General features: G+C 44.7%; 1 protein-coding gene across 1 annotated transcript in view; it reads left to right on the top strand.

Annotated features, from left to right (window-relative positions):
* LOC143282280 (putative ammonium transporter 2) overlaps window positions 1-12,500 on the top strand; it is a 36,923-nt gene that overhangs the window by 3,419 nt on the left and 21,004 nt on the right. The window contains exons 3-4 of the mRNA XM_076587880.1: window positions 1,668-1,748; window positions 4,551-4,833. Coding sequence (XP_076443995.1) covers window positions 1,668-1,748; window positions 4,551-4,833 — 364 coding nt within the window. The remainder of the gene's footprint in view (window positions 1-1,667; window positions 1,749-4,550; window positions 4,834-12,500) is intronic.

The following is a 12,500-nucleotide window of genomic DNA, read 5'->3' as shown; positions in this document are numbered from 1 at the left end:
GTGGGTGGTGGTGGTGGTGGTGGTGGTGGTGGTATATGTCTGTCATGTTTCTTGTGAGGTGGTATATGTCTCTCATGTGTCATGTCAGGTGGTAAGTGTCTGTCATGTGTGAAGTCAGGTGGTATATGTCTGTCATGTGTCACGTCAAGTTGTATATGTCTGTCACGTGTCACGTCAGGTGGTATATGTCTGTCATGTGTCACGTCAGATGGAATATGCCTGTCATGTGTCACGTCAGGTGGTATATGTCTGCCATGTGTCACGTCAGATGGAATATGTCTGCCATGTGTCACGTCAGATGGAATATGTCTGTCATGTGTCACGTCAGATGGAATATGTCTGCCATGTGTCACGTCAGGTGGTATATGTCTGCCATGTGTCACGTCAGGTGGAACATGTCTGTCATGTGTCATGTCAGGTGGAACATGTCTGTCATGTGTCATGTCAGGTGGAACATGTCTGGCATGTGTGAAGTCAGGTGGCATATGTCTGTCGTGTGTCATATCAGGTGGTATGTGTCTGTCATGTGTGAAGTCAGGTGGCATATGTCTGTCATGTGTCATATCAGGTGGTATGTGTCTGTCACGTGTCATATCAGGTGGTATATGTCTGTCATGTGTCATATCAGGTGGTATGTTTGTCATGTGTCATATCAGGTGGTATGTGTCTGTCATGTGTCATATCAGGTGGTATGTGTTTGTCATGTGTCATATCAGGTGGTATATGTCTGTCATGTGTCATATCAGGTGGTATGTGTCTGTCATGTGTCATATCAGGTGGTATGTGTCTGTCATGTGTGAAGTCAGGTGGCATATGTCTGTCGTGTGTCATATCAGGTGGTATGTGTCTGTCATGTGTCATATCAGGTGGTATGTGTCTGTCATGTGCCATATCAGGTAGTGTATGTGTCTGTCATGTGCCATATCAGGTGGTATATATGTCTGTCATGTGTCATATCAGGTGGAATATGTCTGTCATGTGTCATGTCAGGTGGTATATGTCTTTCATGTGTCCCTTCAGATGGAATATGTCTGCCATGTGTCACGTCAGGTGGAACATGTCTGTCATGTGTGAAGTCAGGTGGCATATATGTCTGTCATGTGTCATATCAGGTGGTATATATGTCTGTCATGTGTCATATCAGGTGGTGTATGTGTCTCTCATGTGCCATATCAGGTGGTATATATGTCTGTCATGTGTCATGTCAGGTGGTATATATGTCTGTCATGTGTCATATCAGGTGGAATATGTCTTTCATGTGTCATGTCAGGTGGTATATGTCTGTCATGTGTCCCTTGAGATGGAATATGTCTGCCATGTGTCACGTCAGGTGGAACATGTCTGTCATGTGTCACGTCAGGTGGAACATGTCTGTCATGTGTCACGTCAGATGGAATATGTCAGTCACGTGTCACGTCAGGTGGAACATGTCTGTCATGTGTGAAGTCAGGTGGCATATGTCTGTCGTGTGTCATATCAGGTGGTATGTGTTTGCCATGTGTCATATCAGGTGGTATGTGTCTGTCATGTGTGAAGTCAGGTGGAACATGTCTGTCGTGTGTCATATCAGGTGGAACATGTCTGTCATGTGTCATATCAGGTGGTATATATGTCTGTCATGTGTTATATCAGGTGGTATATATGTCTGTCATGTGCTACATTAGCAGACGGTGCCTCCATGGGTCAGGAGTATTCCCGGTTCGTGTTCCAGGCATCGTTCGCCACCACGGCCACCACCATCGTGTCCGGTAAGCATCACCGGTAATCGTTCTGGTCTCGCTTCTGTCCTTTTCGTTTTGTTTTTTGTGTGCGTTTTTGTGTGTGTTTTTTTTTTTTTTTTTTAAATCTTCTTTATTTATCAACTTTTTTTTCAAGGTCACTGTGTACACATTTTCATCAGGTGTTGATAACAGTGCAATGTTATAACAGACAATGGACATCATACTTAGTATCAGCATAGACACTTTGCTCGGCTGATATTCGTCAAAATTGATGTATTTCTTTCGATGATTCACTTGGGTTGTACACGCGTATGTGTGCGGTGTGTGTGTTCCTATAACAACAACATCACCATCACCATCATCGTCGTCGTCGTCATCATCATAATTATCATCATCATCATCGTCATCATCATCATCATCATCATCATCATCAACAACAACAACAACAACAACAACAACAAGATCATCCCTTGGCGCACGTTAAAGACTCCACGGCAACAAAAGGGTTGTCCCTGGCAAAATCCAGAAGAAAAGTCCATTGATGAATCGTTCTTTAGTTTAGCGTCTTTTCACTATCAGTGATATTAGACGATTAAAACAAAAACAAAACAAAAACAAAAAAAAAACAAAAAAAAAAGAAAGAAAAGAGAGAAAAAAAGGAGGGGTGGGTGGGGGGGGGGGGGGGGGGGGGGGGGGAGAGGGAACAGGAAAACAGAAAAGGGAGAAAACTATTAATTTAAAAAAATGCATAACTAACATGCAATTACATTTAACAGTAATAATTCAGTAATGATATCAATAATTAGAAACCATTAACGATAATTATGAAGTACATTAAAGGAGTGTAAAAATAGGGCTATAAACTAACGCCTGTGAAAGTTCGATCATAAGAACCTCGTAAGAAATAACTTTCCAAAAAATCACCTGGAGAACAGTTATTCTCTTTGAAATACTTGGGCAAGAAGGTACGCAACTGCTGACAGTGAAACAAATAATGTTACAAGCTGAACTGCTTATCACAGATGCATGTAACATTGTTACTGTACTTTGTCGTCAGCGCATCAAGTTTTAATCGGAAGAAAGTATAGGTTATTAATCTTGTATAGCAAGCTGATGGATTCGGTGTCTTTTCTTTAATAATATTCTCGGGGAATAATGTCCCTTTATGTTTAAAAAAAAAATCCTTTCATGGGTTATGCAATCGACCCCATGTTGATTTTTCTAACAAAGTGTATGCCTCTTTTACGGAAAGACGGACATGTTTTTTTTGTCGATTTTTCTTAATCTTGCGCTCCTTCATTATGAATGCATGTGTATGTGGACGCCTTTTTTGAAAGCCTGGCTGACTCACACAGGAACCGAATGGTCAGTGGCTCGTGGCAACTGTCGGTCAGTTTTCCCCAAGGTGGTCAGTCTGGTTTGCAAATGACTCGGTGTTTCGTGAAGAGTTTAGAGCTTGGTCTGTGATCGAAGATAGGCTCTATACAAGTATCAATAATGATGATGATGATGATGATGATGACGGTGAGGATGATAACAACGATTACCAATTCTACCGCTACTGTACCTACTACTACTACTGCTGCTACTGCTTCTACTGCTACTACTAATACTGCTGCTACTACTGTTGCTGATACTGTTCAATGTCTGATAAAAAACAACAAAAACAACGACGACGAGGACCAGAATAACAACAACAACAACAACAAAATTCTCGTGCATTTAACACTGTCAAGATAATGAGAGGGAGGAGGTTCAGTTTTAACGTTCAGCCAGTCCCCTCTTTCATGTTTTCGTTTTGTTGTTGTTGTTTTGTTCGTTCAGGGTAATGAAGTTTTTGTTGTTCGACTTTGTTTTAGCGATTTGCTGATGATTTATGTGGTCTGTTGGATTCTAAGCGAAACTGAATTGAATCACAAGCAAAAGTAGTGGGAGAGGCAAATAAAGAGAGAGAGAGAGAGCACGTACATGTGAGCAATTAGTTTTGCAAGATAGCACGCGATAAAGAAGAACTCTTTCTTCGCAAGACAGCCTCCCCACAACATAAAAAAATCCAACAATGATTCATTGTCTCTAAAAGAGAAATTGTTAATACATTTCCTGATATTAAAAAAAATGCGACATATCAAAATCCACATGCGTCAGCTCCACAGAAAAACACAAAGTGTGACCATGATCTCCCATTCCAACAAGAACCCTTATTCATAATGAATATATGCCTAACACTTTAGTACACGCTCGTGTGCGTGCGTATGTGTACGCGTACGCTCATTTGCGGATTTGCAAAGCATGCCTGTATTCCCTCACCAAAAACAATGCTACAAAAGGATCGGCCATATTTACCTCTGCTTCGTGGGCAGTCACCCTTTGCAGGTTGTAAGGATAAACCAGATGGTAGGCTCTTGTGTTCCTGAATGCCGGATATTGCTAACCCTTGGGCAGTTTGCCTCGCCTCAGGCAGATTACCCACAGGTACACATTTACCTGCAGGTACGATGGTGTCTGCAATACGGCCCCAGGCCGAAACAGGGTCCCCAACCCTGATTGCTGGTGATCACAGAGTCAGGAGTCCATCCCCCAGGCGATTTGGCCACGGCGCTTCTTCTTCTTCTTCTTCTTTTTTCTTCTTCTTCTTCTTCTGATTATTATTATCATTGTTATCATTAGCAGCAGCAGTAGCAGTAGTAGTAGTATTGCTACACACACACACACACACACACACACACACACACACCGCGCGCGCGCGAACACACACAGACACACACACACAAATATATATATATATATATATATATATATTTTTTTTTTGTTTTTTTTTTTTTTTTGCAGGTGCTGTGGCGGAGAGGATCCGCTTCTCCTCCTACCTCATCTTCTCCTTCTTCAACACCTTCATCTACTGCTTCCCGGCCCACTGGGTGTGGGCCAAGGCCGGCTGGCTGCGGCAGATGGGCGTGGTGGACGTGGCGGGCGACGGGCCGGTGCACGTGGTGGGAGGGGTGTCCGCCCTCATCGCCGCCATCGTGATGAAGCCCAGGAAGGGCCGCTTCACGGAGGACGATCACCACGACATGGAGTCGCCCGTCGGTGCTATTCTTGGGCTGTTCATTCTGTGGTGAGCGAGAGAGAGAGACAGAGAAAGAGAGAGAGGGAGGGAGAGATATGTTGCGGCGCGATACAATAACAAAACATAATATTGTTTTGTTGTTGTGTTTTGTTGCTGTTTGCTGCTATGACCACCGAGACGGGGGGAGTATCACTATGCTTTTGGTTTAAACATGACTTTTTTTTTCTTCTCATAAGCAAGTAAAGACATTGCGAACCCATCAAGCAGTAACAAGCCGGAGATTATGGTGTGCTCGGAAAACTGTTCATGCACACAGTGAACACCATGCTTTCTATTATTGCTGCTTTCCTGCTGACTACTGCACTGATACAGCTACACTAGCTACAACCCACTTGGGTTCAGTGGCGGCGCGCGGCGACATCGCAAGTAGACTGCCCCTCCCTCCCTTCACATCCCCCCTCCCCCCCACACACACACCACCACCACCACCACAACCCCTAGCACGCCCTCTCAAGCCAACAAGCCAACAAACTGCGAAAGCGAAACCGGATATGACAACCGGAAGTATCGCTGCTACTATTCATCAGTGCTTCCCGGGTTGCCATTCCAGGTTTCGTTTTCGCATTGTTTGGGTGCAGTTCACCCCTGCTTCTCTCCTACCTTGCTTACTTATTAAGTAATTTATTAATTACTTTAACAAAACGTCTACAATCACCAGCATGTGTGACGTGGGCATTAAACGAAATTCCTCCTCCTCATTGACGTGTGAGCAACGCGCCCAGGCGGGTGTGACGGCTATCAATGTTGTCGGGAAGTTCTGAGAAGAATAAAACACACGAATCTTTGCGTGATTTTGCCAGTGAGATGTCATTATCGATACCATGAACGCCATCACTCTTGTTCTCAGCCAATGTGTGTCGTTGCTACTGCTGCTGCTGCTGTTGCAGTCACTACCACCACCACCACCACCAACAACAACAACCCACCACCACCGCCACACCACATCGCTACCACCACACCACCACACCACACCAAACCACCACCACCACCGCCACACCACACCACACCACCACCACCTCCGCCACACCACACCACACCACCACCACCACCACCTCCGCCACACCACACCACACCACACCACCACCACCGCCACACCACACCACACCACACCACGCTATCACCACCACCACCACTGCCACACCACACCATCACCATCACCACCACCACCACCACACCACACCATACCACACCACCACCACCACCATCACCACACCACACCACACCACACCACGCCACACCACACCACACCATACCGCCACACCACACCACACCACACCACACCACCACCACCACTACCACACCACCACCACCACACCACACCACCAGCACACTAAACCACCACCACCACCACCTCCACCACCACCACACCACACCACCACCACCACACTAAACCACCACCACACTATAAACCACCACCACACCACACCACACCACTACTACCACCACCACCACACCACACCACACCACGCCACCACCACCACACCACACCACACCACTACTACCACCACCACCACACCACACCACACCACGCCACCACCACCACCACCACCACACTAAACCACCACCACCACCACCACACCACACCACGCCACATAACCACCACCACCACCGTCACACCACACAACTGCCACCACTGCTGCTGCTTGACTGATATTCTTGGCACAGGTACCCCATTGCTTGGCGCTGTTGCAACTGATGTAGATTATTAAATTTTCTCTTTGGGCGGTAAAAATGAATTATTTACCACTGTTTGCTGCAATCGCTACTCCTCCTTCTCCTTCCAGTACTACTACTACTACTACTGCTTTTGCTACTACTATCAGTCCATACTTTTTTTCTTTCTTTTTTTTTTTTGTAATGACGAAGTGCCACTACTACTGCTATTTCCAGTGCTTCTGTTGCTTCCATTGCTGCACATTTGCATCTCAGAATCCAGCTTGCCTGCCTGCCATATATATCTTGTCCACTCACGCGTTCAGTTGTTTCCAGACGAAGGCTTTTATGCGCTAAACCGTATCTTATTCCCTGCCGTTTAGGAAGGGTTGAAAAAAAAGAGGAAATGACGCATCCTGGGTGTTTCGTGTTTCCGGAATCCAGCGAATACTGACATGAATTTAGTGACCTACAACGTGCGCATACATACACAAGAAGGAAAGGGCACTAGCAGATGGGTCTGTAACGTAACATTGACCTGAGAAATTGGGTCACATAATTATAAGCAATCTCAGCAACGCTAAGTTTGCTTATCATGAAGAATTTTCATTATCATTAAAAAAAAAAAAAAAAAAAGAAAAGAAAAGTCGACGCAAATTCCATAGACTTGCTTTGAGGAAAATTATTAACGCCTTTAAACCAAAGGTTGCGCTGTTGGGAAAAAAAAAAACGCTCGTGCAAACCGGTCCTGGACCCCCCCGCCCCCATCCCCCAATCCTCTGCCCCCCCCCCCCCCTCACCCCCTTCCTTTCACCAACCGCCCCTTTCCCCTCCAGGCGCTGTCAGGATTCCATTCACTCACATTTGGGGGGTGGGGAGTGGGGGTGCGGAGGGGGGGCAAGGGGGCGGGGTGTCTGCAAGGTGTCACCGGTGCCTGTCACTTTGCATTATGCTGTACGTGGTGTGAAACTGGAGCAGTGGCCCTGTGGCAGTAATGCACCCGACTTGGAGGAAGCAAGGAAGCAAGTATCCTCAGGTTCGAGTCTCATGATTATACGAACCGGGTTATGATTTTTAATACCGCCTTCCCCCTCCCCCTAGTCCACTAGACATTGAGTGGTGGTCTAAGTGGCTAGTCTTGCAGAAGATACGATAAACCCAGGTCCTGTATGCAGCTTGCACTTAGTGGACGTAAAAAGAACCCATGGCAAAAACAAAAAGGATAGTCGTATGAAAAAAAAAAAATGCAGAAAAAAACAATATAGCAACAACAAAAAAAGAAAGACATTTCCATGCAGAAAGAAATGTTTCGCGCTGCACTGCCACGACGTGCTCTCCCCGGGGAAAGAAGCCTGAACGACACAGCGAGAAATCTGTTGTGACACGCCACATATGCATAGTGTAGAGCTGTCAAAACACAGTGTTCTTGAGTAGCAACAATGTCACTCGCCTGTACTGTTCTGGTTGTTTTGGTTTTGGTTTTGGATTTTTGGGGGGTGCTTTTTGTGTGTGTGTTTTTTTGTGTGGTCTGTCTGAGTTGATTTTGTGTGTAGATGGGCCAGGGAAAACCTGATATATATATATATATATATATATATATATATTCGTAGTTTCTTTTACTTGCTCTTGCGTTCTGTACGACCGCTTAATTTCCTTGACTGCCTGGAGAAAACAAAAACTAGTATAAAGAGATATTTCAAGTCATAAATCAATAATTATCTAGAACAATCGGCCAAAAACTGAGAAAAAGGTCTGGAGATATATCACTATAGATCAAGTAAATGAATTTTCGGCCTTCTATACCATAATTCCCTTCTTTTGACGGTGTCATCAGTGACGTCTCTATGGACGTAAGTGCTATGTGCTGCGGCAGTCAAGGGGTTTAAGCATCACAAAGTGGTTGCAGTTGTACCACCAGCACGCGACGGTGCTCGTTATCACGAAAGAAACATAGAGAAGAGTGGTAGCAATAGCAGCAAACAATGGCAGCTGCGACACTCTCGTTCCCAGAATATGAAAGTCACAAGAAAAGCACCCACGGGCATGTCCTGTTCTGTGATGATCTTTGTCCGTGAACGTGTGTGTGTGTGTGTGTGTGTGTGTGTGTGTGTGTGTGTGTGTGTGTGTGTGTGTGTGTGTGTGTGTGTGTGTGTGTGTGTGTGTGTGTGTGTGTGTGTGTGGTGTATGTATGTGTATGTGTGTGTGTGTGTGCGCGTTGTGTGTGTGTGTGTGTGTGTGTGTGTGTGTGTGTGTGTGTGAGTGTGTGTGTGGTGTGTGTGTGTGTGTGTGTGTGTGTGTGTGTGTGTGTGTGTGTGAGTGAGTGTGTGTGTGTGGTGTGTGTGTGTGTGTGTGTGTTTGTGTGTGTGTTGTGTGTGTGTATGTGTGTGTGTGTGTTGTGTGTGTGTGTGTGTGTGTGTGTGTGTGTGTGTGTGTGTGGTGTGTGTGTATGTATGTGTGTGTGTGTGTGTGTGTGTGTGGTGTATGTGTGTGTGTGTGTGAGAGAGAGAGAGAGAGTGAGTGTGTGTGTGTGAGTGAGTGTGTGTTGTGTGTGTGTGTGTGTGTGTGTGCGTGTGTGTGTGTGTGTGTGGTTGTGTGTGTGCGTGTGCTCGTAACTGTATAAGTGCGTGGTTGTGCGTGCGCGTGTGAGTGTACGAGAGACAGACAGACAGAGAGAGAGAGAGAGAGGAGGGGGGGTTAGATTTTTTTTTTTTAACGTTGGCATGTTGGCGGTTTCTCAGCACTTTACGAGGTATTCATGATCTCTGTTTCAATTCAAGGGCAGTGGTCAAAATGGCATATCGATAGAAACAAAAGCTTGAAGGTACAAGAAAGATTAGGCTTTGCAATCCAGCCTTCGACAGAAAAAAAGACGTTTTAGAGACTCAAGGTCAGGGGTCGTGGACGGAGTGGTGGGAGGTCAAAGTCCAAGGTCATAACGTGGTATAATGAGCAGACAAAAGATATAGAAATGCGACAGAACTTCGCTTTTTTTTATTTATCCCATTTTCATTACACGCAGTACGATGATCGGTAGCTGGGTAGAACAAGACACCTTATCAAAAATGAAGGTTACAGGTCAAAGGTTAAGGGTACAGGAATGTGTGTTTCAAAAGAAAATACTCCGTTACAGGACGATTCGGTTTGTCCATAATTTTTTTTCTTTTACTTTTTCCTTTTTTGATTTTTGTTAATGAAATTCCACGATTCCTAGTTTGACGCCAGATGTGAAGTCTTCAAGACATCTTGCATCTCTAGTTTTGTGTGATGCTTTTGGAGAATGGTCCTTGTGGCTGTACTCAACATGCTTTCCTGTTGTTGTTGTTGTTGTTTTTAATAGATGAACGTCCCTTTTGTTCTTTTCTGCTTCTCACATCTGGAACAACCTTCCTCATCATATCCGTGCATCTGATTCTATTTCTGCTTTTCGCTCATCACTAAAAACTCATCTTTTTAAAACCTATCTATACGCACTCTCAGCCTCCTTCTTCTCCGACACCACCAACGTCAGCTCACTTTGGATGTATGAAGAGTGGAAAAGGGAGAGTGTGAGGGGGGGGGGGCCGAGGGGGGAGGGTTTTTTGAGAAAGAGTGGTCATGAATGTTTTATGTAATTTGTAATATTTTTTCTTTCATATAAAGCGCCATGACCTCTTAGAGAGAAAGAGCACTATATAAACGTACATTATTATTATCATTATTAGACAGCATCGCTATGGCAGAGTCTGTTAAGCACTGTATTCTGCTCAGTGTTCACAAGTGATCCAAGGTTCGAAGCCCCGTTTCGGCATGGTTTTTGTATCCCTGAGAAAGACTCTTTGCTCCGATTTTCCTCACTCCACCAGGTGTGAATGGATACCTGACCTCGGAATGGGGAATGGTTTAAACGGCGGAAGGAGAGGACTGGTCCCCACCTTCCTATGCCGAGCCCCGGACACGGTGGGGTGGATATGAATTCACTGCCACTGTGACCGAGAAAAAAAAGCGGTGGGACCTTAAAATAGAAAGGATCAACTTCATCCGTATTTTCATGCGGAACTGCCTGCCGTTGGAGGGACGTGGTGGCGGTCTTCACTTTGAGGGAGACGCTCACCCAGTCTGGCACCGCGACAAAGCCACTGTTGTCGTTAGTAGGGGGGCTTAGTAGGTAGTGTTCTAAGTATGCTTAATCAGAACAGGCACTACCGAACACCACCGAAGTGACTCAGCAGCAGTGCTGGGTCTCCTCTGGTGTGTGGACCCCCAGCGACCTAACAATGATGGTTTCCTGTGGACTGCCGACGCTATGACTGCGATAGACGAACCTGGGTGTGGCTGTGTATGTGGGGGACTCGGAATGAACGGCGTGGGAGTAAAAATGCCACTGAAACGGTGCAGTTGATGGGGCAGAGAAAAAAGCAACTTCATCTGTATCCAGCTGATTTTTCTTTTCTTTTTCGGGTCGCTGTTGAATGAGGATGCAACTTTTCGTTGCTACTTTTGTCGTTGTTGTTGTTGTTGTGGTTGTGGTTGTTGTTGCATTTTTCCAGGTCAGATAGGGTTCGTTGTGCTATATGCAACCCATCATTCTCACCCCGCCTCCACCCCCACCCTCCTCCACACACGCGAACATGAACGATACTGTGAGCGCGCATCCACGCATGGCATTAATGCACACTAATCACCTAATGGACGATGTTGCTCACGCGGTATTGCTGTCTTTGATTCTTTCGTTCTTTCTTTCTTTCTTTTTATCTTTCATCCCTTCTTTCCTTTCTCTGCTCTGGTCGACATGTGACACTCCTTCCTTCTGCAACCCGCGACAAGTCAGGAAGAGATAATGAAGTAAGATGTCAGATGGATGGGATGAAAAAAAACCCAACCCATTTGCTTCCTCGGATGAATTTCATACACACATGAATAATGGTGTGGCTTCTGGCTCTTATGGTCTTGAACTTTTATAACGTTTTTTGACTCACTTGTGTAAACAAAGTGAGTCTATGTTTTAACCCGGTGTTCGGTTGTCTGTGTGTGTGTGTATGTGTGTGTGTGTGTTTGTGTGTGTGTGTGTCTGTGTGTCCGTGGTAAACTTTAACATTGACATTTTCTCTGCAAATACTTTGTCAGTTGACACCAAATTAGGCATAAAATAGGAAAAATTCAGTTCTTTCCAGTCATCTTGTTTAAAACAATATTGCACCTCTGAGATGGGCACAAAAAAAAAGAAGAAGCGTAATTATATGCAAACTGCATTTACTGTTATATTTATAATTTTTGTATTCTCTAAACTTGGCACTTTGATCTGGTATTCTGACCCAACAACAAGAGCAGTCATTATTATCATTTTTTGTTCACACAGGAACTTCTTTTGCTAAGCATGGAAGTTTTATTTATTTTGCAAACGTTTTGGTGCAGATAGTAAAAAAGGGAAATTACTCTGTAATTAATGCTAGGGGACTTAATTTGCTTTAAACTGACCTTTCTCATCTTAAACATTACATTTTGAAATTATACTCAATACATAAAAAGCTTGGGTTTTTTTTAAAGTGTATCACAAGTGAGTCTTGAAGGCCTTGCCTCTCTTGTTTTGTTTTGTTTTGTTTTTTGGCTGTAGTATTTTGTTCTGTTCCATCACCATTTCATCTGTCATCGTTTCTCTCTCTCTCTCTCTGTCTCTCTCTCTGTATATATATATATATATATATATATATATATATGTAAATTAAAAAAAAATATATATATATCTGTGTGTGTGTGTGTGTGTGTGTGTGTGTGTGTGTGTGTGTGTGTGTGTGTGTGTGAAGCTTTGTGTGTGCATGTGTGTGCGTCGCGTAGGCGCGCGTGTTTTGTGGTGTGTGTGTGTGTGTAAGAGAAAGAGATAGAGAGAGAGAGGAAGAGAGAGAGAGAGAGAGAGGAAGAGAGAGAGAGAGAGAGAGAGAGAGAGAGAGAATGGTTTAATCAAAGAAGCCTTCAAAGAAACTGACACCATGCACATGGTGTCGCAGTGTGGCCCACATCCAGTGGCA

This window comes from Babylonia areolata, chromosome 5 (genome assembly GCF_041734735.1).
Source record: "Babylonia areolata isolate BAREFJ2019XMU chromosome 5, ASM4173473v1, whole genome shotgun sequence".
NCBI lineage: Eukaryota > Metazoa > Mollusca > Gastropoda > Neogastropoda > Buccinidae > Babylonia > Babylonia areolata.
This window is presented reverse-complemented; position numbering and strand designations above follow the sequence as displayed.